Source organism: Aulonocara sp. 'chitande type north' Nkhata Bay, linkage group LG22 (assembly GCF_057382095.1).
Source record: "Aulonocara sp. 'chitande type north' Nkhata Bay isolate Kocher_YH1m ecotype deep benthic linkage group LG22, A_spYH_male_GT1.1, whole genome shotgun sequence".
Lineage (NCBI taxonomy): Eukaryota > Metazoa > Chordata > Actinopteri > Cichliformes > Cichlidae > Aulonocara > Aulonocara sp. 'chitande type north' Nkhata Bay.
Genome location: NC_141364.1, coordinates 19,768,808 through 19,792,284, shown reverse-complemented (window position 1 = coordinate 19,792,284; position 23,477 = coordinate 19,768,808). Strand labels below are relative to the sequence as shown.

Here is a 23,477-nt window from a genome sequence, read left to right as displayed (position 1 = left end):
CCAGTAAATGCTCCCATGGTACTAAAATACCTAACAGTAACTAATTTCTATATGCACAGAATATTTATTATGAACAGTGAATACATCAAAAAATACATTATATTAATGTTTATGCAGATGCATGTAAACTTTGGGCAATAGATTGGAACAGGAACAACACAATATCATGTACTCAACTTTAAAATATCTGCATATGATTGATTGTACAACAGAGGTGGTCACGAAGAAAATAAACACAGGTTGATATCACTGCAGTGGCCTCCTAAGAAATGTAGGAGGAATAAGAGGCAGAAGTAAAAGTTGAGAGGAGGAGGACATCATGAATCTTAGACTGTATAAATATATGCAATACTCGTCAGTCTGGATAGTAAAGAAATTTGTGGAATTACATGTTTCTGATGTCCAATATATTAACAATAGAGATTGATATTTAAATTAGCATTTCAGAAAAATGAATTACTATCTAATGGTAGATGAATATTGCAGATTTTTTGTATTTAACTTCAGATTTTAAGCATATTAACGTTGGTTAGCGTAATAACCAATGCGACCCGCACTCCAGTCCGGAAGGTGGCGCTAAGGTAACCAAAAGTTTTATCCCCAGCTGCCATTAAGATAAGGAGGAAGAAGCAGTCCCAAGCACAGGCAACCGAGCAGTCACAGAGAGGACGGAGATAGCTAGTCAGTATTACCAGCCATCCTTTTGTGTAGCAGAGTCAGGTTGCGACATTTAGTTTGGATGGCTGAAACTCCTGCAAAGACCCTGTGACCGGCTAGCGTGCTGTAGTCCACACATTTGGGAGAAACCTTACAGCAGCCTCTCCCAGCGTCTAGCCTCGCACTCCCTCCCCTAATCTCGCCGAGATGTCAGCTTTCTCCGAGGCGGCTTTAGAGAAGAAACTGTCCGAGCTTAGCAACTCTCAGCAAAGTGTACAGACACTGTCGCTGTGGCTCATCCACCACAGAAAACACTCGAAGACCATTGTCAACGTTTGGTTCAACGAACTGAAAAAAGGTAAGGCTGGTGAGAGCCGAGGAGTTCCTCCAAACAAACACAGCGAGCATGCTTCAGAGAGTGAGTAACATGTAGCTGCAGGCTAGCTCTGGCTAAAACTGCCAGACCAAACTGCTGTTAAAGTTAAAACACAGAGTCCCTGTTAGCACGGTGGCTGCTAAAGGCTGGCAACTTTCGGTCACTAGCCAAAGGTTTTCACTGCTTTGTCTAAGTAGCATTGTCGAAAAGTGACGACAACGTGTGTTCCCTTAAATGTGTTTGTGTTAGAAAATCTCCATAATCTCCCATCTTTGCTTATAGTAAGTCTCGATCAGTTAAAGCTGCACTAAATTAAACTTTATAACACCTGAGGGAATAGCTTTAAATTAAACCCACATCAACAGTTACAATGAGCTTTACTATAAAGCATAAAGGAAGCCACTTATGCTCATTTCTTTTCTCTGCTACAGTAGCTTTGCGTGATTAACTCATCAAAATAATCCTATACGAACCCTTGATAAATCACCGCAATTCATACACAGTATAGCTTTGCTTTAAGCCAGCTTTCTTCTGATAGGCTACTCCGCACAAACAAAAGGTTTGACTAGCACGTGGGTGGAGATTGTGCTCACAGCCAGAGCCGTTTGCTTGAGATGACCACATACAAGATGCACTCACTCTCCTCTAATCATCAATGCACCACCTAATAAAAGTGAAATGCCCTAAATAATAATATTTTTAAAAAATGCATAGTTGCAATTAGAGCTGGGCGATATGAGATTTTTTCATATCACGATATGTTTTTTTCATTTCAGGCGATAACGATATCTATCACGATATAAGCCAAATAACTATATTTGTAAGATTTAAATGTGCCGTTGCTCACAAGTAAAATGTGAAATAATCAGCAGCTTGTTTTTAAATATTTATTTCCCATAATAAGTTCAACAGGGTAGATGTACTTAAGGAACATGAGACTTTTTCAGATAAATAAAGGCAAATATTGCAAACTACACAAAAGACAGCCGCTAAAGCGTTTAAGTTTCAAAATAGAACAAATGAAACAGACTAAATTGTCAATTCCACTTAGAAACAAAATATTAATTCTAAAAATAAATCTTAGTTTGTTTTACAGAAGAACAGACAAAACTGACTAACTTTTGTCAGTATCAAATAAACTGAGAACTAAAAGAAAATTCTCAATCTCTCCTTGTTGTATAGCTTAGCTTTTCAAACAGTTTTAACAGTTACTTTAGTCTGACAAAAGCCGAATGACGAATTAGCGCTTCCAGTCAGAGACTGAGGCTACGTCCACACGTACACGGGTATTTTTGAAAACTGAGATTTTCCGTTTTCGTTTTAAAAAATAATCCCGTCCACACATAAAGGCAGAAATGAAGGAAAACGCTGCTATGAACATGCCAAAGCAGCAGGTGGCGCTAGATTCCTAACCGTGCAGAAATGTTGGCCAATCAGAAGTCTAGAAGCCTCGGTGGGAAAAAGTAAACAAAGCTGGGGCATAGAAGCAGAACCGAGTCGTATGTGTGGAGGGACAGTAACTGTGTGTATATGTAAGCATTTAAACACTGCAGAGAGTAGAATTAACAGTAACAGTATTGTAGAAATTCATTTCACCGAAACAATAACGTGGCGCACAGTGTGACGCATGCACCAGTTTATTGTATTTCCAGACTTGCTTTCGGCACAATTTACAGTGCACGCTACTCTATTTTTTGTCAGACTTGAAATAGCCGAAATACCTTCAAACTACGGAACTTCTATGGCTCTTCCGTTCGACAATCTCTCCGGCATTGGAACCATCATCTGTTTTCTCTTCGGTCACGCTCGGTTGATTTTTCTAGTCGGCACACTCATTTCCTCCATTACGCGCTGGCTCCATTACCCGCTGGCTGCTTCCCAAACAAACACACGTGCGGCTTGGCACTTGTGCTGTACGTAACAAGTCACGCGACGTGACGCTGCGGCTGTGATTGGTTCGGCTCTGCGCTACTGAATTTGGATCGGCTGACCTTTTTTTTTTTTTTTTTTTTTTTTTTTTTTTTTTTTTTAAGAGAACAAGAGCGGCGAGGTCTATCGCGATAGCTTAATTTCTCTATCGAGTAAAAGTTATATCGCGATACATATCGTTATCGTTCTATCGCCCAGCTCTAGTTGCAATGGTGCATATATTATATAAGGAGAAGCATAAGTAAATGTGTCGATGTTAAACGAACCACATGACATTGTTTTAATTAAACATATGTAACAGTTTTAAGAGTAAGTGCATATTTATTCTTTAATTGCATTGCTTTTTTGGGCTCATTTAGCTGTGTCAATCATTTCACTGGAGAAAGACTATTGAACATTGTTGTGTGATAAAATATAAGCAATGACTGGTGGATCTAACTTTTTTCTGATTTTCATAGTATCTGATGACTGTCAATGATTTTTTTTTTTTTTTTATAAGAAAATGTTCACAAAGTTTATTAAGTAGACGGTACATAATGGAGTTGTTGAATTTATTCAGTGAGTTGGGTTGTAGGGACATCAGGCATTACTGTAATTGTAGCTAATAATGGTGCATTTTTCCTCGGGGTGCTAGTCAACAACCTAATGATACCTCTTGTGGGTGAGGTATTTTGGGTGGTGACTGAGACCAGTGTTAATGGCAAGTGGGGATAGAAATGGCTCTCCACGGAGCTTTACACTCACCTCAGTGTCTACTGTGTCTCGTCCAACAACAACAAAGGCTTGTGCATCAGTTAGTTTATCATAAAAACAACAAACCAAGAAGGGGTGTAAGTATCCTTCACTGGAACTCAATCGGGCACTCGGCTTCTCCAGAACAAAGTCAGGCAAGAGCCAGTGCTCTATTGTTAAAAATAGTAAGAAGAATCAGCTTTTGTTTTTGATCTCTTTGATGCCTTCAAAATCCTGGGGCATACAAATCTGAACATGCATTTTTGTCAGATTGCTTCTTCATATCGTGCACTAAACTTGTGAAATAATATCCACAGATTAAATCTTTTTTTTTTTTTTTAATTATTCTTTCTGCAGGGCCACCTTGTTCTGCATCATGCAGCTGATGTGACTGCACAGTTCGCCTGTGCATCTGGTGCATTGCTCATATTAAATTAGCAAAGGTCATAGCCCTGCTTATAGTGAAGCATAACGAGTATCTTGAATTTTTTAAACGTGGCTTTGCATATTAAAGATAAGATGACCTTTATTAGTCCCACATGTGGGAAATTTGTTTTGTTACAGCAGAAAGTGGACAGTGCAAAGTTATATAGCAAAAATTAGAGAACACTGGAATAGAATAAGAATAAGATGCTGTACACAACTGTATAGAATAAAATACTATATACAATAATAAAAAACTGTTGAAGATTTAAATCGGCTCTATTTCATTTTTTGTATGTCATGACTTTTGTTTTTTGTTTTTAGTTCTTTAGTGGTTAAAATGCGCTTGCCCATTAATAGGCATTGTTGTGTTGTACCTTTTTGTAAATCATAATCAGATAGTATGTGTGTTTCTTTGTTTTTTTCAAACATGTGCAGCTCAGGTATCGCGCAAGCTGACCTTCCTGTATTTGGCCAATGACGTCATCCAAAACAGCAAGAGGAAAGGACCAGAGTTCACCCAGGACTTTGCTCCAGTCATCGTTGATGCATTCAAACATGTGTACAGGTCAGTTTTTATTGGACAAAGGCATGGATGGTTGTCCTGATGTCAACTTTCTCATTTTGTCATCATTTTGGATTTTAAATGTATGAAATTTAAGTAACATTTTAGAACTGGTTGAGGGTGGCAGCCATAAGTAGACTTGATGAGAAGACGTGTATAAACACACACATACTGTATGTTCTAGGGATGCACACACTGATGTATTATGAGCTGATTACAATGTTTAAAATGACATTTTGGCCATCAGCTGTCCATCTTTGAACTTATTTCCATTAAAGAAAATGTGACAGAAGTGGCCAGTTGGCCTGTGGCGGTAAATGAGGTGCATCCCTAATATTTTCCCATTTAAAGAATTTCTATCCAAGAACTGATTTTTTTTAATTCAATTTTGTCCAGTCCTGACTTCAGGTTTGCAAAGCTGTTTAAAGCGTGTGTTCTTTCTTTCTTTCTTTTCTTTCCTGTGTGTTCCCGTGCAGAGATGGTGAGGAGGGCTGTAAGAAACAGCTGGGTCGGGTTTTATCCATCTGGCAGGAGAGAGCCGTGTATGAGAATAACCTGCTCGATCAGCTCTCGCAAGTCCTGTGTAAGTTCAACGAGCCAAAACCTGTACCAGCTTGTCAGTAGTGCTTACCATTCAATTATAGCAAGTGTGCTGTGTGCCTAGAGGTTTAAACTTGATAAGCATAGTTATATTATTTACTTGCACTATTTTGCAAATGTTTGCTTTATTTCTAAACATGCAGCTAATCAGGCTTGTGGCTTTAAAGTGGCTAAAGATGTAGTATAATACATAAAACGCACACCTTCAAACTGGACTTTTGACTTGTTATGTTTTGCTTTTCTTGCTTTTTATAAATCTTAGATGGAGAAAAGAAGACAAAGAAGAGGTCATATGAGGAGATCCAGCCAGATGATGAAGGCTTTGCCTCCCAGAGCTCTCCAACCGAGCCCCCACAGGTGCTGTCCTTGTTATACAGAGCAGTTATAAATACAGAGTGCTAATCATATAACACTTTAATCCACACACATGCTAGTTAATGATTTACAGCTGTCTGTGTTTTCATGTTTGCCTTTGTGTCTCCTCCTGAGTGTAAATACCTTCTTCTGCTCCCCCCTCACCTCTTGCCTTTATCATGCTCGCTATACCTCAGACGGCAGAGTTAATCCGAGCTCTGCAGGAGCTGGAGAACGCTGCTTCTGGCGACTCAGTGCTGCGTCAGCGCATCTCCTCCCTTCCTGCTGAGGTGCAGGACACGTCACTGCTTCACAGGATCACAGGTAAGGAAGCTCTGCGCACTTTATACCAAACTTTAGACAGAACATGTGTTGTTTAGACTGAGAAAATGTTGTTGAACCACTCTGATATACTGCACATTACAGAAAACACTTAACATCTAGATTCCTGTGAAAAATTAAGTATACTCTTAGTGCTTCCACAGGAATTAACTGATCATTAGCAAGCGTGAGGACCTCTATAAAAGGAAAGGAGGAAAAACATCAACAATGATCTTAGAACAGTTGTTCTAAGCAAATGTTCCTGGCCAGCAATCTGGGAATTAAGGCCATTTCCTGTTTGAAGTTGTCATGCCCTTTTTCTGCTGGGAGACAATCTAGCAGTTCTCACTATTTTATTATCAGGCAGTTAAAGATTTGGCTTGCTTAGTTAGCTGTGCACTCTAACTGTCCACCAACTAAAGCCTGTCTAAAATCGGATCATGCAAGAGGATGATGATTTCAAACACTGCAGCAAATTTTAAAACGGAGAGGCTGAATAAGATTCAAGGTGTTGCAGTCCAGTCCAGACATGAACCTGACTGAACTGCTGCGGTGGGACCCTCAGAGAGCTGTGTATAAACAATTGCCTCAAGTCTTAATGAACTAAAACAACAACGTAAAGACGATTGGGCCAATATACCTCCAGACAAAATGAGAGACTGATAAAGTCTTAAAAGAAATGATTACTTTACTCTTTTCCCATTGAAAGCCTCTTAGGAGTAAGCTTTGAGGCTCTTTTCTGAACTGAGTGGTTTGGTTTCTTTCATACTTCAGACCAACTTGCACAACAAAATGACCGGGTGTGCATCAGAAGTAGTGATTGTGGACTCTGTCCGTTGGAATAACCTGAAAACTATTCTAATGTTAATCAAAACCGCATCTTTGTTGATATAAACTTTTGAATCATGGGGTGTATTTAGTTTTGTCACGACTGTATTTCAGAGGAAATAAGGTGTGCACAAACAAGGGAGAGTCGAGACAAAAACATGGGATATGCAGTCGCCTGGACGTCCTTGTTGGGCCAAACAAACACTCACTTCTGCAGCTGACGTTCTTTCGCTCTGAAGGATACCTGCAGGCTTATTTATGGGAGAGAGGGGATGGCTCTGAAAGATATTGACCTTATGACAAAGAGAGATCATTTACATGAATGTGTAGCACACAGCACTCACTACAGATTTGATTACATGACACATGATTGTTTGTGTGTTTGAGTCTCCCTCGTATCTGTCTGACAATGCCCTTGCCTTTACCTCAGCAGAAAGAAATTGAAGGTTTGATTTGGCACTGATTATACAGATGCTGTTTACATTGTTCCAGGATTGATGCATAACTGAGTGACGTGCATTTAGGCTTTGTTCTCTGCTCTCTCTGTGCTTTCTGTGCTTTAGATAAAGAATCAGGAGAGCGACTTTCCCGGCTGGTGGAGGAGGCCTGCATGCTGCTAGCAGACTACAGCGGCCGCTTGGCGGCAGAGATTGACGACAGGAGGCAGCTCACGCGTACACTAACTGTCTTCCTGCAGAGCCAGAAGGACGGCCTGGCCCAGAATGAGCAGAAACTTGAAGTGCGTGAATAAGTTTTTCTCTGTTATATGTCTGTGTGCGTCCTGTCTGCCTCACCTCTCCTTGGTGTTCATCTTTTTGTGCTGTGTGGACAAATTACGTTTGAGCACAAATTTCTATAAGTATTTTTACAAGTTTCTCAGCATGCTGCACGCTTTCTGTCATGCTTTTTTTTTTTTATTTTTTTTTTTTTATAAAGCTACCCTGCATGTTTTTAGTGTTAGCCCTGCTGATGTGCAAACTGAGGGGAAGCCTCTCGATTAGATACAGACTTAATGTCTAAGTTATCTTTTCCCTCGTCACTGGCTTTCTCTTTGAGCCTTTTTCTTTCTGCTCACTTCACTCAGTGTGTCCTGCCTATGAGGTAAGTAGTAATCAAAATGAACCCGTTAGAGCTTTAAAAATGTAACCATTGAGTTTTCTTGTTTGCTCAAAGCTGTGCTTTTCACGTTGACGGTAATTGTTCAGATCTTATCTACAGGGCACCACAAGGATCCCACGTCTCATCTTTGTATCGTCACTCAGTCAATACCTTTTGTTTTAAAAAAAGAAAAGAAAAAGTCTGAAAATAAAAAGTGAAAATGATTTTGTGAGTCCTTTTTTTGTGCTCGAACACCTACAGTTTACCCTCTTATTCAGGTTTGAAGGTGGTTTATGAAACGTACTTTTGGTTGTGGAGTTGACAGTAAATGGCAGTTATACACTTTAGGATTTTCTGATTAGTGGGAGATGTAGATCAGATATTTATCATAATCATTGTCATGATTAATAAACATAAATTAATGAGATTCAAATTTGATTAAAATCTTGTTCATTTATCTTTCTTGGTACTTTTGCTTTATGCTTTCTGAAGAGATTTATGTCATTTGCAACACGATGGGACACAAAGAGAACATAGTTTGTTTTTTTTCTTTTCCTCTCCCCTTCCCTCATTTGGACATTTCTGTTATCTATGCTGGAAAAGTACTGATGACCTACACACACTGCATGCATTGGCTGGCAGATATAGTCACTGAACACATTTGAGAAACATGGCACAGAAAGTAAAATGTGACAAGATTAAGGTGGGAAAAAACATCAAATACATGGATCAGGTGAAATCATTTTGTCCACATGCAGTCCTGTTTTCAGTACCTTACACTGTACTTTGCATGCAGTTTGTGTGGCCAGTCTTTTATTAGGGGAAAAAAAAAGCTGTTGCAAAGGTAAATGTTTTTTGGTGCCCTTTAGTGTGGCTCATTACAGTGGAGGTTGATCTAAGTCGAGCAAAGTCATTCATAAACATGGAGAGAAAGAGCGTGGCATTTTTGCTGAATGATTTGGGTGTTTGGATAAAACTAAAACACCCTGACACACTGTTTAGTGGTGGCCACTAATTAAAATACATGAAACATGTTTATTGGAAATCCTTGAATTTAAATCTGAACTTTAACTGGAGCTTTAAGCTGCTCTTGGTCTGTAATCCATGAAGCGCACATTCAACACTTCAGTTTCTTATATTACATTATAATTTAAAATTACAATATGTGTGTGTATTTATCTCATGTAATACTGCTACTGAGACTAGGGGGAAAAAAACCCAACACCATAAATCGGTGTGATTCAGACTGCAGGATCTTTGGCGTCTGATGGCTGTCTGTCATTGTGGACTTTTTCAGGAATACAAACGCAAACTGGCGAGGGTCACCCAGGTTCGAAAGGAGCTGCGATCACGTCTGAACAATCTCCCAGAAGGACACTACAACTCTTCGAACTGACTTCACCTCCCGTGCTACTGACGCATCTGATCAGACGCCTGTTTAATATTTGATCTGTGACCTTGCCATAGTCCTCTGTTCCTGACTTTGGGGTGTATCTTTGTCTCTGTGCAGTAATCTGTGGTTCTCATTCTGTCTACAGCCAATTATTTATCCACGTGGGTTTATGAACATAAACATCTTATTATCATTTAGAAGATTTAAAATCATCCCGACACAGGCCTGTTGTGCTTTGGCCCCAGCTGCCTAACTTTCCAGCTTTCCAGTTGTATGGATGAATCTGGTGTGATATTTTTTTATTTATACTGATTAAGATAATGCATCAGAGTACATTGCTCTAGTGTGATCATTCATTTTAATTTGCTGTATTCTGCTGGCATTACGTTCCCTTTAACTGTCTTAAGTTAAGGGTTATAGATCCTTGTTTGTAATAATAGCCTCAAATGTCTGAAACTGAGTAGGAAGCCATGTTCCTTAAAGCAAACCCAAGTGTGTATTTATGATTTACTGTTTGTGAAAGGGGAATGTAAATCATTGGTCAGTGTACATATTGTAGTTTGCATGTAAATATGGAGTTGTGCCTGCTCCTTGTCATAAGTGCTTTTGGTTTGTAATTGTGTCAACCATGGTGAAGAAAATGTTGCTCATTCAAATTAATGAGCTATGTCAGATATCCACAGTACGGAAAGGGTGAGATAATGGGTTTTGTTGTCTTGTTTACTGTATCGCTCCATAGTTTTATCTTGGAAGTCTCCTGAATGCTGTGCAGATGCCTCACACAGCTTGAGAAGTGCCCCGGTTTCCAAAGTCAGACTTAAAAGGAAAAGGAAAAAAACAAGCTGTTTTTGTAAATATGAAGCAAATGCTTAGAACCAAATAAACAAAGTGCACAAATGTTTTATCGTCTTATCTGCAGTATGTGCTATTGAGTGCAATTAAATATGTGAACACCAGGGGGAGTTCCTTTTTTACGCCTCTGTGGCGACAGCCTCGGTCACGTGGGTTTCTTAGAGCGAGCGTCCGCCCATCAACCAGGAAGACGAAGCTATTTTTCCCCTGGTTTCTTAATAATACAATAGCTGTGTAAACATTTGTTGGATATGATACAAAGTATTTAATATAGAAAACAAAAGAAACAAAACACGCCAATTCGCTAGTGTTACAACAATAACGCTTGCTGATCACAACAGTTAACTAGCTTGGTTCAGGCGATTTAGCTAGTAAACAGTCGCTAAGCAGGTAGCTTTACCTCTAGAGGGTACGGCCACTGATTAAAGTTCATGATGGATAACTTCGAAACGCCATATGAGGAGGAGGATATCGCGTTTATTGAATGCGAGGTAAGCATGCTAACGTTAGCTGAGAGACGTAATAATTTGGCGAAAGCGAGGTTCCCGGAAAAAAGGAAGCGTGCCGCGAGCAAAGCTAACGTTTTTAGCTAGCCTCTGGAGGTATATGACATCGGACGTGAATTAGTCCTGCTCTTTTTGACCTGTTCGGGTCAAATTCCATCAATTTTTACGTTTGACTGCAGTGATTCAGCATGTGATTCTTTTAGCTTGAAAATGTCATGACTTTTCATGAAGTGAGGCAAAAATAAAATTAAAATTTGAATGGATCTGGGTCGCGTATTTACTCAGAAGGATTCTGGATCCATCACTGTGGGGAAAATCAAAGAAACGTTGATTTTAGGCAACCCTGAAACTAAAACTGTACATACCAAGTTGTGCGTATTTTTTACGGGACAAAGGTGGCAGAGGAACCTTCGTTAAGTCACGAAAATTGCCTTTGTTGTAGAGGTGGGCGAATCGATCCAAATATCTGTAGTATCGATAACAACGCTGGTATTGATATACCAGATACTAGTGCGCTATTTGTTTCTCTTCTAAGTTCAGTAAGTAGCCAAATGAATCTTGTAAAATCATGAACACATGCACTATGAAAAATGTCTGAACCTTTTTGTGTTAACCATCAAATCTGTTTTATTTATAGCCAATAGCACATTTAAACAGAAGTTAACTCAAAGTGCTTTTAAGACAGACACATTTACATTGCAGGTCTCCAAAAATCCCAGTTGTACACGAAAAGCTAAAATGTGTCCCACACATGCTAAGTACCTGCTCTAAGTATTTAATAAATTTGTTTTGATATATGGTAGTCATAAGGATTTTTATATGATCCAGAATGAAGAGTTGAGTGTTTTAATGGTTGTAACATTCTTTCCATCTCATTATAATATCTTTTAAACATTACAGGTGCTACATTTTCACCTTAAGTAAAATAGGTCATCATATTTTGTGATATCTCATGTTTTTCTCCAAATATAAGTGTTGTAAAATCTAAAAAACACTCACCCTGTTCTCTGAGACATCAATTAAGGACTATTCATCATTTTATTAATGTCAGATAGACTATTTATACTTTATAAAGATATATGTATATTAGAATTTGTTTTATACACTTGATGTGAAGGAATTCTTGGCCCAGTTCAATTTTGACACAGACTATAGTATGAAAGCATATAAAATGAACAGTATTCAAGGGTTAAAAGTGGTCATATAGTTTAGAGTTAAGTTACCTTTTGTAACTAAAATACAGAATAAGGCTTAATTTAGTGTGTCTATTTGTGTCTGTCAGCTTATTGTTATTAATTCATCTGTTTTTTGCTCTTTCTCAATCAAGATCTGTGAAAAATCCTTAAGGGGTGATACCCTGTACAAGATACACCTGACCACCCCAGGACATATAAAGGTACTCAAGAAATCTACTTGTGTAGAAAGCTAAACATTAATAGTAATGCAGTCATTTAAAATGTATTCAAAAGTGATGTCATCATCGTTTTTGCATTATTCCATGTACTTTCTCTTTAGTCTCAGATTTCCACAGGTACCAGACGTCTGTGAGAAACAAGTTTTCCAAGCTGCTCACATCTTTTAATTTTTTGTTTTTGTTTGAAGCCCACCTACAGTTTTCCCCTCCTGGTTTAATTCCTGGTTTTGCATCTGACAGCTCTTCTTATTTCAGTCTTGACAGTCGAACACATTGTTTCTTCTGAAGATTTAAAAAAAAAAATCATGTTACAGTAAGTACAAGAGTAGTGACAACAAAAGTTGACATGGGTTGCCTCTCTTCAGCCGTTGCCGTCAAGGGTTCAGTGAGTTTTGAGCTACAGAATCAACCAGGAAAGCTGGATGCTTTCCACCTTTGTGTTTGACTGCTATGAAGAAGCTGGATTGGCCATTTCAGAAGAGTACTGTGTCTCTCGCCATTGCAGTAAGTTTGTGCAAGGATGACAGGGTAATATTTAGTTCGATGATGTATAACAGAGTGTGAAAGCCTGCCTGGCTGTGTATTTCACACAGCATTCTTCTTCTCCTTCAGTCTGGGAAACAACTACAATTACTCTTGGAGCGAGCAACTGACAACCTGAAAATGGCAAGTTCTGAAGGAGTCTTGAAAAAGGCAGGCTTGGTTGGTTCTTTGGGTGAAGGGGTTTAAGGATTTCTGCAAAGAAAAGCCAGACATTTCTTCTCAACACTTTGCTCACCTCCCCAGATGCAGATGTTCTACTAAAACCAGGCCCCTACCACCATCTGCCTTTTTTAGTGGCCCCTTCACATCAATGCATCCTGAACTTTGCGCCAATAATGGACAGTTGTGTTTGTTTTAAAGGAGGAAAACAAACTTGTTTTTCTTTTTAATAGTGGCCACAGACTATGCTGACACAGTGGAGTTTCACAAAGGAAATGGTCTTGAACCATGTCATGTATGATGTGTCAGCTTCATAAGTCTTTGAACGTCTTCCTGTTAATGCCCAAGAAAATTTCAGGAACTTGTCTGCTGTGCCTTTGAGCCAGGTTCGGGTCTGTTCCACTAGGTAAAGTCATGTGAGCTTTCTTGGTTGTTCTTGTTCATTATGTTGGGAAGTGTGCCTTCCAAGACACACGTGCTGATTTAACAAGTGACTTGTTGTACAGTCAAGCCTGGAAGACAAACTGAATTAAAAAATACAAAACAAAAACAGTGCACTGTGGAGCCATGGCAACATTTCTTCAGCTTCTTACTTTCTCTTCTTTTGTTGATAGTGACAGTGTCGAGAGACAGGAAAGCGGGGAGAGAGCGAGATAGGGGAAGACATGCAGCAAAGGGCCGCGGGTGGGACTCAAACCCGGGCCTACTGCTCTCTGGCCATATGGCATATGGTCACCTGCTCATCTCGCTGAACTAAACTGGTGCCCTTCTCTTCCTGTCTTTACACTAGAGGAAGTCAGCCACTGTTTGGTTATTTGGGTAGCTATGTTTTGGCAGACCTTATTGCCAAGTGCAGAATCTGTGTAGCACATAAGCAGAAGTTGCTTGAACTGAGTTCCTGTCTTTTGGCTGTCTTCTAACCACTATGGCAAATCAGCTGCTAATTCTTGGATGGTGCTGGTTTGGCGTTCCGCTGAGGCGCAGACCTACTTAAAACTGGTTTTATTTTCTATGAGCCAGAAAAATGTATACGTAGGTATACATTTATACTTTCCTAGCAGCGCTGCCACCACCAACAACGACGACGACAACAAGTGCAAGGAGGCTACTCTGCAGACCTCTACAGCTTCAGTTTGACATCCGTACTGAAGCTTTTTGTAATGGTAAAGTTTTATTTGGACCTTGGTTTAGCCCCAGCAGTGTGCTGGCGCATTTCATTCCTATAAACAGTTCCTAGAAGGATCCCTCCAGATGTTTCAATAGAACTTTTGGTCATCCTGAAGAAAGCTACATCCTGCTTCTTTGCATTAATATATTCACATGCAGATATAACTCCCACCTCCCGCGGTGGGGGTTTAATTTATACAGTTGTGTGAAAAGTGACTGGAGTACAAACTCTTTAGTCCTTAACTGCTTTATCTCTTTATGATCTAACGCACACTAAGAAGACAGGTGTGGACAGGCACCTTTACTGCACCTCATTTGAGCTGTGGTTTTGGTTTTAATATGCGTTTGATTCCATAAAATAACTCCTTTTCTGTTTGTAGCAGAGGTGAACTACATCCAGTGTTGTTTATCCAGCACTGATTGACTTTATTTTTATTGTTCTCCTTTCGTTCCTGGCAGAAAGAGAGTGGCTTAGTAACTTCTGGTAAGTAGAATTCATCTTCCCTCTTTTATTATTTTTTTATTTTTTCATTCCTTCCCTGGCCATGTGTCTGTTCTGATGGGTAATTCAATGTACATGTGAATAGTGCCCATTCCGGTTTGAATGGGCAGCAGTTTTGTTTAGAAGTAAATGTATAAAGATACCCAGAAGTCAACGTGTAAGGACAAATAGTTTGTCCAGATTTTGTTTTTTCTTTGGTGGTTTGGCTTAGGCTCCTTAGATGCATCTCAGGTTATATCTGGACCACTGACACAAAGCCCCAAACTTAACATCAGTGATCAAATCGGTTAACATCGGCTGCAAGTCAGGACTTGTTTTTGAACATCAGTGTGTGTTCTCACTGATGATGTTGTGGCTTTTTTGTCTGCCAGTGTGTGTTCAGCCATTTTGTTTTCTTAATTTGGGTATGGAGAGTTAGAAATTTGAAGTTTATTTAAGAGATTTATACTTTTCATTTAGCACAGTGCAGTGATTTCATGTTTATTTTTGAAAATGAAATGGAAGTCTGTATGAGGAACTGGATTCACATCGACTCAGCTTTCTGCTCCAACAAATGTGGACTTTAAAATGGTCACATGGCTTCGATGTTTCCAAGTTGATATTCAGATAAGTTTTTCATTATGGCGTTGGGCCAGACCATCTTCAGAGCACCTTGATATTTGGTCCTATAGGACTGCAAGAACGTTTTCTTAGGTTTGCTGACTGTTGGACGTAGTACCCCCATTTTTCTGCATCCACACTCCTGGAACTCTGAATCATCACAGTTCTTCACAGGGTTTTTAGGGTAGGTACTTTCCCAGCAGGGAAAGAGAAACTTTGAGTGATGAAGGTGTACACATATGCTCCAGATATAAGTGTGCACTGGTCAAACAAAGGAATGCAGCACCAGAAGAGTGAACATTGTATTGAAACGAATCCTCTCATGGCATCTGTCACGCAATGAAGAAATGCAAACAGAAAGTGAAGAACATGAAACACAATTATAGGAAAACGTAAGATGTCAACAGGGGTGACGTGTCAGGAAAGCTACTACATGACTTCAGAGTTCCTATTAATGATGTGAGTGCAAATGGGAAACAAGGCTCAGAAGGTATGTAATCACCTCAGTGGGTAAACACAGTCTCCAAGAAGTGAAGTGGATATTAATTCAACAAGTGTCTGGATTTCAACTGGGGGATTTAATACATTTCTTCCAAAAGATACTCCATCTTTTGGTTTTGGTGGTGGTGAAAAGTGCAGTCTGATGTGGGAATTACAGTACTATGTTTGTGTAGGTATTTGCCCACGCAGAGGCAGCCTATGCAAATGCGCTTGTGTGCGGTTCTCCAAAGCCCCAACAGCACATAGCCCAATGTGGACGATGCAAGTCCAGTGCTGACTGGTTGAAAAGTTGCCTGGAATAGGAAAGGGACCGACAGCAGAAGTCTAACATGAACGGGAGAAAAAAAAGCCTCTCCGCGGGTGCCTGAAGGACCAACCAACAGCAGCCCAAGCAAGCCTGGGCACTGGTTGTTACTGTCAGCCCCCTGCTGACAGTAAACAGCTACACCATGTAACAATGGTCTGCAGAGCTGGTGGTAAACTCTGCAAACTACCAACTTGAAAGCCGTAAGTAGAAGATTACACTCGGACAGCTGAAGACGCTACGGAGAAGAAGTCTTGGCATACTTTTTCCACTTCTACCTGGTGGACTCATCTCTGTAGATGGGTCCACAGGGTCACAGAAAACTTGCAGCGATGTGGATGTATGTCAGAGCATCGCTCTAACCATCTAATGATCAAATTTCCATCACGTGGACCCAGTTTGAAACCTTCCATAGTTGGAATGGTGAAAATGATTACACCTGTGTAAAAAGCTACTTTCCGCTGCTCTTTTATTCACCAGGAGTCGCCACAGTGGGTAGATGATTTGGCAGGTTTTTTTTAAACTCTGGATATCCTTCCCGAGGCAAGCCAAACGGGATGTTTGTCCCCTTCTTGAGTTTAAACTGGATATTTCGCTGTTAGAACCACTGCAATATGGAGCTATTGTTACACCTATGTAACAATTTTCCCCAAACTCTTCCATAGGTGAACCCATAAAACTCCTTTAATGACCCAAAAGGATTTGAATTGACTGATTGGTTGGCTGATTAAAATCAGCAGATATGGGCCTTTCACAGATACATAATACACATATCATTTGAATCTAGTGTTTGACCCAGGGCCTTTCTCTGTGGAGGTCACATGTTCTCCCTGTGTCTGCGGGAGTTCTCTCCGGGTACTCAAGCGTCCTCCCACAGTCCAAAGACATCCAGTTATTGGGGTTAAAGTAATTGGTGATTCTAAATTGCCCATAGGTGTGAATGGTTGTCTGTCTGCCCATGTTAACCCTGTTGCGGATTGATGACCTGTCCAGGGTTTACCTTGCCTCGCACTCACACCAAGCCACCTGGGATAGACTCCAGATCCCCCACCACCTTGAATTGGATAAGTGGAAAATTATTTGTTTTTTTTTAAATGAATGGAAGGATGGAAAATAAGTATCAGCATCTGCCCCCAAAATCCCATATTCGGGGAGCTGGGTATGGATGGCAGTGGTGCCATCTTTGATTGTGGCTCCAAAGCCGTGATCCAACATCTTACAGCGAGAGAGGATCAAAGCTGGCTGTTCTAACAGCTTTTCTACCAAAACAGAGGCTGGGGAAATTTTCTGACAGGGTCAGAAGTTTAGGACAGCTCACAGTGAAACGTCAGCCATGACCTGTGTCTACTACCCAGCCAATGGGAATGCAAGAGAGACATCAGCATATGTGGGGGAAAAACTGAATACATGTAAGTGTTACATTCCCTACCACCTGTTTCCAACACAGAGGAAAATGTGTCTTAGCTGTGGCAGCTGCAGTGTGTCTACATCAGTTTACAGGACCCGTGACAAGGTGGACATAGCAAGGAAACAAACAATGAAGATTTTGCAGCGGTACGTTGTTGCCCTTGAGTCAGTAGGTATTATCGTACAGCCTTCATGCATCAAACTTGATGTCCTACCCATGCTTATTAGATCACTGCCGCAGAGCGTGTTGGTGCCTCAAGCGATTAAAGCTCCTGCCACTCGTGCCCCAAGAATGAACCCTGTTTCAAAGCCACTTTGATGTTTTGCACTTGCCATCGTGATTCAAAAACAGAACCAACTGGGCCTGCGTTTGTATACGTGCCGCTGAGCGTGACTGGATGCTATTTACCATGAAGTGCACTTGTAGAAGCATCTGCATTTGTTGGGTTTCTCCGCTCATTTAGTTTTTCTTTTCCTTTCTGGATCTTTGCACTTTTTGCCAAATTTGGTTGCATTAACAGCCTTTTTGTGATTTAATTATGGTGTTACATGATAAGTTGCTGAAATAAATGTGTAGCATTGTCGTATCAAGATCAGAAAAAATACTGTACTGCTCTTAAACCACACATGGCTACTAAAATGCAGCTTTTCCAGTGTTGCTCTTCAAGCAACAGCTGCAGCTTGTTGGAAATCTTCACAACTTCTAAAAATGTCAGTCAAACAAGCTGTTTGCACAAAATTAGATGGCACTGGCCAGCCTGTGTCTGTATGACTCCCTCAAAATCCACTCTGACTAAATTTAGCAACTATACATATGTATTCAGTTATTCTAGTGGCAGGACATCTGTGGGTGCACTAATACTCCACACTCAGATGACGAAAGGATAAGTAAACATCTGTCCAGAGTTTGGTGTAATGTCTTTTATAAAGGAACATGTTGTACAAGTATGCACTTCAATAACTTTGTTTTATTTATGCCTTTTGCACAAGTAAATTAAACATTTACACCATTATTGGGATATTTTTAATACAATAATATTGGGATATTGTAAAAAAACAAAAAAAAAACAACATTTCTTAGTTGGTAATATAGGTACCATTAGAGTTCAGATGTTTTTTGCCATTAAATCCATTATGCCACACAAGGTACATGTTTCAGAAAATCATGGAAACATTTTTTTTCCTTGTCTGATGACATTCAAAAAGCAACATGAAATAAATAAACTGTCTGGACTAGAAGTTCTACTGGGGCTCATACATTAGATGATAGTTTATCAGAAATCTAAGATAGTTAAGATCTAAGCTGAAGATTTTATACCATTCAGCTGCAGCTACAATACACCAGGCCTTGTCTTATATTGACTTATAATCTTCCCCTACCCCTGTTAACCCTTAATAAAGACTCATCCTCTAATAAGGAGTTTAAATTGAAGCAGTTAGTATTGCTCTTGTCTTATTGTTATACTGTGATGATGACTTTTAAAAACACTGTGTAGTTTTTGTCTTTTTGCTAACTATTAGCATGTGGCTTCCCAGGACGGTCTGTCAGAAGACACGTACCGGAGTTTAAGGATATTATAGAGTACCTGGATTACCTGAATCTGGATGAGCCTATCATTGGTGAATAACTTTGCAGAAAGTTTTAAGCAGATGTTTTTTGTTTCTTTTAAAATACCAGATTATTTGATTGTTTTTAACTTTTTGCTTGTTCTTAATTTCCAGGTTTGAACTTTTTGGAAGAGGGGCCTCCTAGTGACCGACAAATAGGCCCCAAATACTTATGTAAGCTCTGTAATCAGTCAGCCGTCCTTGCAGAAATGGTCTGTCATGTGATTGGACGCAAACACAGGCAGAAATATGTGGTAAAGCATTCAGAGCATTACTTAAATACTTCTTTGTTATTCTGTTTTTCTTTATAATAAGATGTTAAAGCAAAGAGAGATCACATTCCCTTTCTGTCTATGTAGGAATTGAAGCGGCCTGACTTGGTGACCTGGGATAGACCCTCTGTACAAACCCTCGGGGGGAAGATTATGCGCGCCAAAGCAGAAATAATAGAGAGACAGGATGGGAGAGGGACTCCAAAGGTATGCCAGATGAATTACCCAGATTACACACCATATTTTTTGTGCTTCTAAAATTCTATACATTTTGTTACATACAGTAAATGTTTATTATTCATGGTTTTTTTTCCCCCAGTCATTGTTCAAAAAGGGGAACGAGAGTAGATCAAACAGCTCAAGAGGTACCTTGATTGATAGTAAACATGGTTAAAAAGTAAACGTTTGGTTGTATTTTTCTCTAATTATGACTTTATTATTAGCTTCCCAAAGGCCGAGGCAAAACAGGGAGCAGACGAACCCACAAGATTTGCCACCACTCCTACCCGAACTCAAGGACTATCACCGAAGGAAGCATGCCTCAAGTTACCCAAACGCATCTGCATTTCCTCCGAATGACCCTAACATGAACGTAGACAGGCGCAGCCAGCGGGAGAACAGGCTTAGCAATGAGCGCACCAGAGATGAACCGCGAAGGTCGGATTTTAGGGAAGGCCATGCGTACAGAGAAGGCTACATGGACTCTGATTATCGTCATCAGTATGAAGAGGGATATGGTGGCGATTCACAAAGATGTTTGGCACTTGAGCAAGGTGATGCTCCCAAGTATGATTTTAGGGAGGAGCTGCCTGGTGGCCTCGGTCAGTCTGACTATTACCCTGAGGGGGCGCCTCCTTATAGAAGAGCCTATCCAGAAAGAGAGTCTGTTCAGGATTTCCACTCTGAGGATGTCAGGGGTGGGAACGGTCGTTCTGAGTATTCACCCTCCCAGGCCATGTACCCTGAAGTTGATAAACTGCGGTGGTCCCTGGAGAGGGAAGCTGACAGGCACGACGGTATGAACAAAGCAGGTAGACAGGGATCAAGTGAACCAGAAGCCAGGAGGAGGAACTTCTCTGCATCTATGGAGGGGGACCGATCACGTGACAATTTGTTCAATATAATTCAAGATTATCGTCATGAGATGAGAGAGGTACATCAGGATGAGGGAGTTGATAGGAGAGCAGGAGGCCCAGCCTCACAGAGACACATGGATGTTGGCAGAGCCATTTCTAACATCCCAGAGCCATTCAGGCGGTTCCTGAAAGGAGGCGCCGAAGATGATGTTCACGGTAAAAGGAAAAGAAAGAGCCGCTTCTCTGATGCTACTCCAGAGGAAGTGGAAGGGACAAGGGAGATGTAAGTGTAAAAATTGTAGTTGTTTTTTTGTAAGTGTTGTGGGCTTTTTTTTTTTTTTTTTTTTTAAAACCCAAAAAAACATGTTTGATTGCTGCTTTAAGGTATGGGGATAATTATGGATCTCCAATTCCAAAGTTTGGAGGTGACCCAAGGCCAGGTAGTGCACCAATGAGTGGAGGACAATTTTCAGACATCTACAGAGAACCACAGGTACCGTAGTTTATTTTCACATCACAGTAGAGTAATATCCAGTAAAACAAATCTTTATTTGAGCAAGACCTTTTGCTTTTTTAGGGTCCACATCATCCTGAAATGAACCAAAGAGGAGGCTCTGAGTCGGAGGGCGTCTTTGATATGCTGGTAAGATGATTAATCCTTATTGGCGACTTGCACATGTTTTTGTTATGCAACTATTCACTCAAAGAGTTCTCAGTGTGTTGTTTTTTTTCCCTTTCACATTTTCTTAGAGCAACATTGAAATTGAGAATGCTGAAGAGGCTGACTTCTTGAAAAGTAAACTTTGCAACCTGCTTAAAGAATTCAAAACAAAAAAGATGGAGAAAGCTGTGGTATGTGTCATTCTGCACACCGCCTGTCTTTTTAATATAATATTAGTAGAAGAACACAAAGACTTTGCTTATATTAACAAAACGTATGGTTTTGTCATGGTAGCAGAACAGCCACGGTCGAGAAGGGATCCCCAGAAACTACAGCAACATGGAGCTGGACCCTCGACAGCCGCCGTTCGAAAGGACCATGAGAGATGATTCGCACCACAGACAGCCAGAAGACCTCGACTTCAGAGACTGGAGGCAGCGTGAGCATCTTCCAGAGGAGCGGCACAATGTTTATCCCCCCCCTGCACACGAAGATTCCAGATACTCAAAAAGAGGCCGCTTTGAAGGTATGTGCACAGTGCAGTTTATTTAAGCCCATTAGGGTTCAATAGTCTTTTATAAAAGTTAGACATCAATAAAAATAACACGAGCATAATTTTCTTGAAAGATTTTAGGCAAAAATAAGTACAGCTCAAAATAAAGGCAGACAGTAGATGGCCACTCAATAGTTGCTTCTTTAAAGACTCTTTCATCCATTAGTAGAGCTGCTTATACCAGAAAGGTAGGGCAGATCAGTTTCTATAATACCTGCAAAGTTTTCCCTAATGTTCCAGTCAGCAAGGCTTTCAGTTCATCCACACCAGAGCTTCGACCAGCTAACGTAATTTTCTCCATGGTATCCCTCAGGTGATGTGTGGGATTTGGGTCAGGGCTCTGGGAGGGCCCCTCTATTAGAATATATTCTTCAAGTCAGTTCCACATGAACAGGTGTCTGTAGCAGAATAACCACAGGTATAGTTCATCACATTAACAACAGGCATGGTTCAGGTGTGATAAACAGGAGAGGGAGGGGTATAATCATGCCTTTTGTCTGGAATTGTGCTGTATGTGTTGTTGTATGGGTCGAATGCCAATTTATTGACGTATTAATAAAATAAACTTATGAACTTTGAGGTTTTGATGAAATTTGATGGGATTTTCTTCTTTGAATGTATTTTGAGTTTTGTTGTGGTATCCTTTTAGGATAGTTTAGTTGAATTTATGTATAATGAGGCATAGTTTGCAAAGGTGTCCAAGTTGAGCTTTTGATTTTATGTACTGAATGAATTTGATTGCATCGTTAAATAAGATAATAAACAATAAGTTGTATATTCAGCTTCCCTGTGTCAGAGGAAGTGTGGCTGATTCCACTTTCTTTCATGTAATTCAATTTCATTCCTCTTTTTTTTTTTTTTTTTTTTTTTGTCAGAGGAATCTGGAACTCCTCATACAAACCGCTTAGATGAGCCGCCCTTTTATCCTGAAAGGTTTCCAGAATCCCTGCCCTCTCGTGACTACCAGGCTCCTGTTGGAGAGTTTTTCGACTCTCACTCTTCTGCACCTCCCCTCCACATGGATCAAGAATCCAGGATGCCCAGAGGACCCCGGTACTCTAACAACCTGGACAAAATCACCTCCGCCCTCCTGGAACTTGTGGCAAGGAAATAAATGTCATCACTGCAATCTCCTTAATAATCATTTATTGTAATGCAGTGTTTTAAGGTAAAGTTCAGATTTTAAAATGTGATTTGGGTTTAAATTTCTTTCCCTTCATTTTTCTTTCTATTTTTTTGTTGTTGTTTGTGTTGGATATTTGCAAAGACCTTGGTTGATCAAATGTTGACATCTGGTGTAAGAATTAAAACATTTGTCTACTGCAGTTGTAATCATTTCATTTTTTCAAATTTCTTACTGACCAACAACCAGAGAAGTAATACTGTTATTGCCATCGTTGTATTTCATATTTTCAGTGAATTTATTTTGAATTAACTGAATTAATTTGCGATCATTTGAGCTTTGTGGTGCTTTATCATGCTGGCTGCAGCCATTAGAAGATGGGAACACTGGTTATAAAGGGAAGGGCTTTCATATTTATGCCAAATTCTGAACCTACCATCTGAATGTTGCAGCAGAAAGTGAGACTCTGAGGAAAACACTGACTGCTCTACAATCTTCTATTGCCCAATTTTGCTTAGCCTGGGCAAATTGTAGCCTCAGTTTCCTGTTCTTAGCTGACACAAGTGGCACCCAATGTGATCTTCTGCAGCTAAAGCTCATCTACTTCAAGGTTGGACTTATTGTGCATTAAGAAATACGCTGCTGCATAAATTGTGTTTAATGAGTGGTTATTTGAGTGACTGATGCCTTCCTCTAAGCTTGAAACAGTCTGTTCTCTGACCACTGACATCAACAAGGCATTTTCTCTCAGAGAACTCACTGGATATATGGATGAAGCTTGCACACAAGAATTTCACTCACATGTTCTGTACCAGTGTACCTGCACATGTGATGTGACAATAAAAGTGATTTGATTTGATATATTTATTTTTTTGGTTGACTGTGAAGATCTCAGTTGATCAGCAGTTTCTGAAATACTCAGACCAGCAGCCATGCCTCATTCAAAGTCAATG

General features: G+C 40.1%; 2 protein-coding genes across 6 annotated transcripts; both read left to right on the top strand.

Moving 5' to 3' along the window:
* Positions 1-615: 615 nt before the first annotated feature.
* On the top strand, positions 616-10,165 carry LOC147304075 (regulation of nuclear pre-mRNA domain-containing protein 1A-like). Of its 2 annotated transcripts, none has more exons than XM_086279293.1 (7): positions 616-1,015; positions 4,556-4,685; positions 5,159-5,265; positions 5,545-5,639; positions 5,834-5,960; positions 7,349-7,524; positions 9,181-10,165. In XM_086279293.1, the coding sequence occupies exons 1-7, from the start codon at positions 865-867 to the stop codon at positions 9,277-9,279; spliced, it is 885 nt and encodes a 294-aa protein (XP_086135419.1). In that variant the 5' UTR covers positions 616-864; the 3' UTR covers positions 9,280-10,165. The 2 variants fall into 2 exon arrangements, with proteins under 2 accessions (XP_086135419.1, XP_086135420.1); XM_086279294.1 differs by lacking the exon at positions 9,181-10,165 and adding an exon at positions 8,004-8,107.
* Positions 10,166-10,285: 120 nt separating this feature from the next.
* LOC147304074 (uncharacterized) lies at positions 10,286-22,726 on the top strand. Of its 4 annotated transcripts, none has more exons than XM_086279290.1 (13): positions 10,286-10,619; positions 11,962-12,030; positions 14,377-14,401; positions 18,768-18,851; positions 18,954-19,093; positions 19,199-19,318; positions 19,431-19,476; positions 19,555-20,470; positions 20,572-20,680; positions 20,765-20,830; positions 20,938-21,039; positions 21,143-21,374; positions 22,277-22,726. In XM_086279290.1, the coding sequence occupies exons 1-13, from the start codon at positions 10,560-10,562 to the stop codon at positions 22,513-22,515; spliced, it is 2,208 nt and encodes a 735-aa protein (XP_086135416.1). In that variant the 5' UTR covers positions 10,286-10,559; the 3' UTR covers positions 22,516-22,726. The 4 variants fall into 4 exon arrangements, with proteins under 4 accessions (XP_086135416.1, XP_086135415.1, XP_086135414.1 ...); XM_086279289.1 differs by having other exon boundaries at positions 18,753-18,851; positions 21,146-21,374; XM_086279288.1 differs by having other exon boundaries at positions 18,753-18,851.
* Positions 22,727-23,477: the final 751 nt, after the last annotated feature.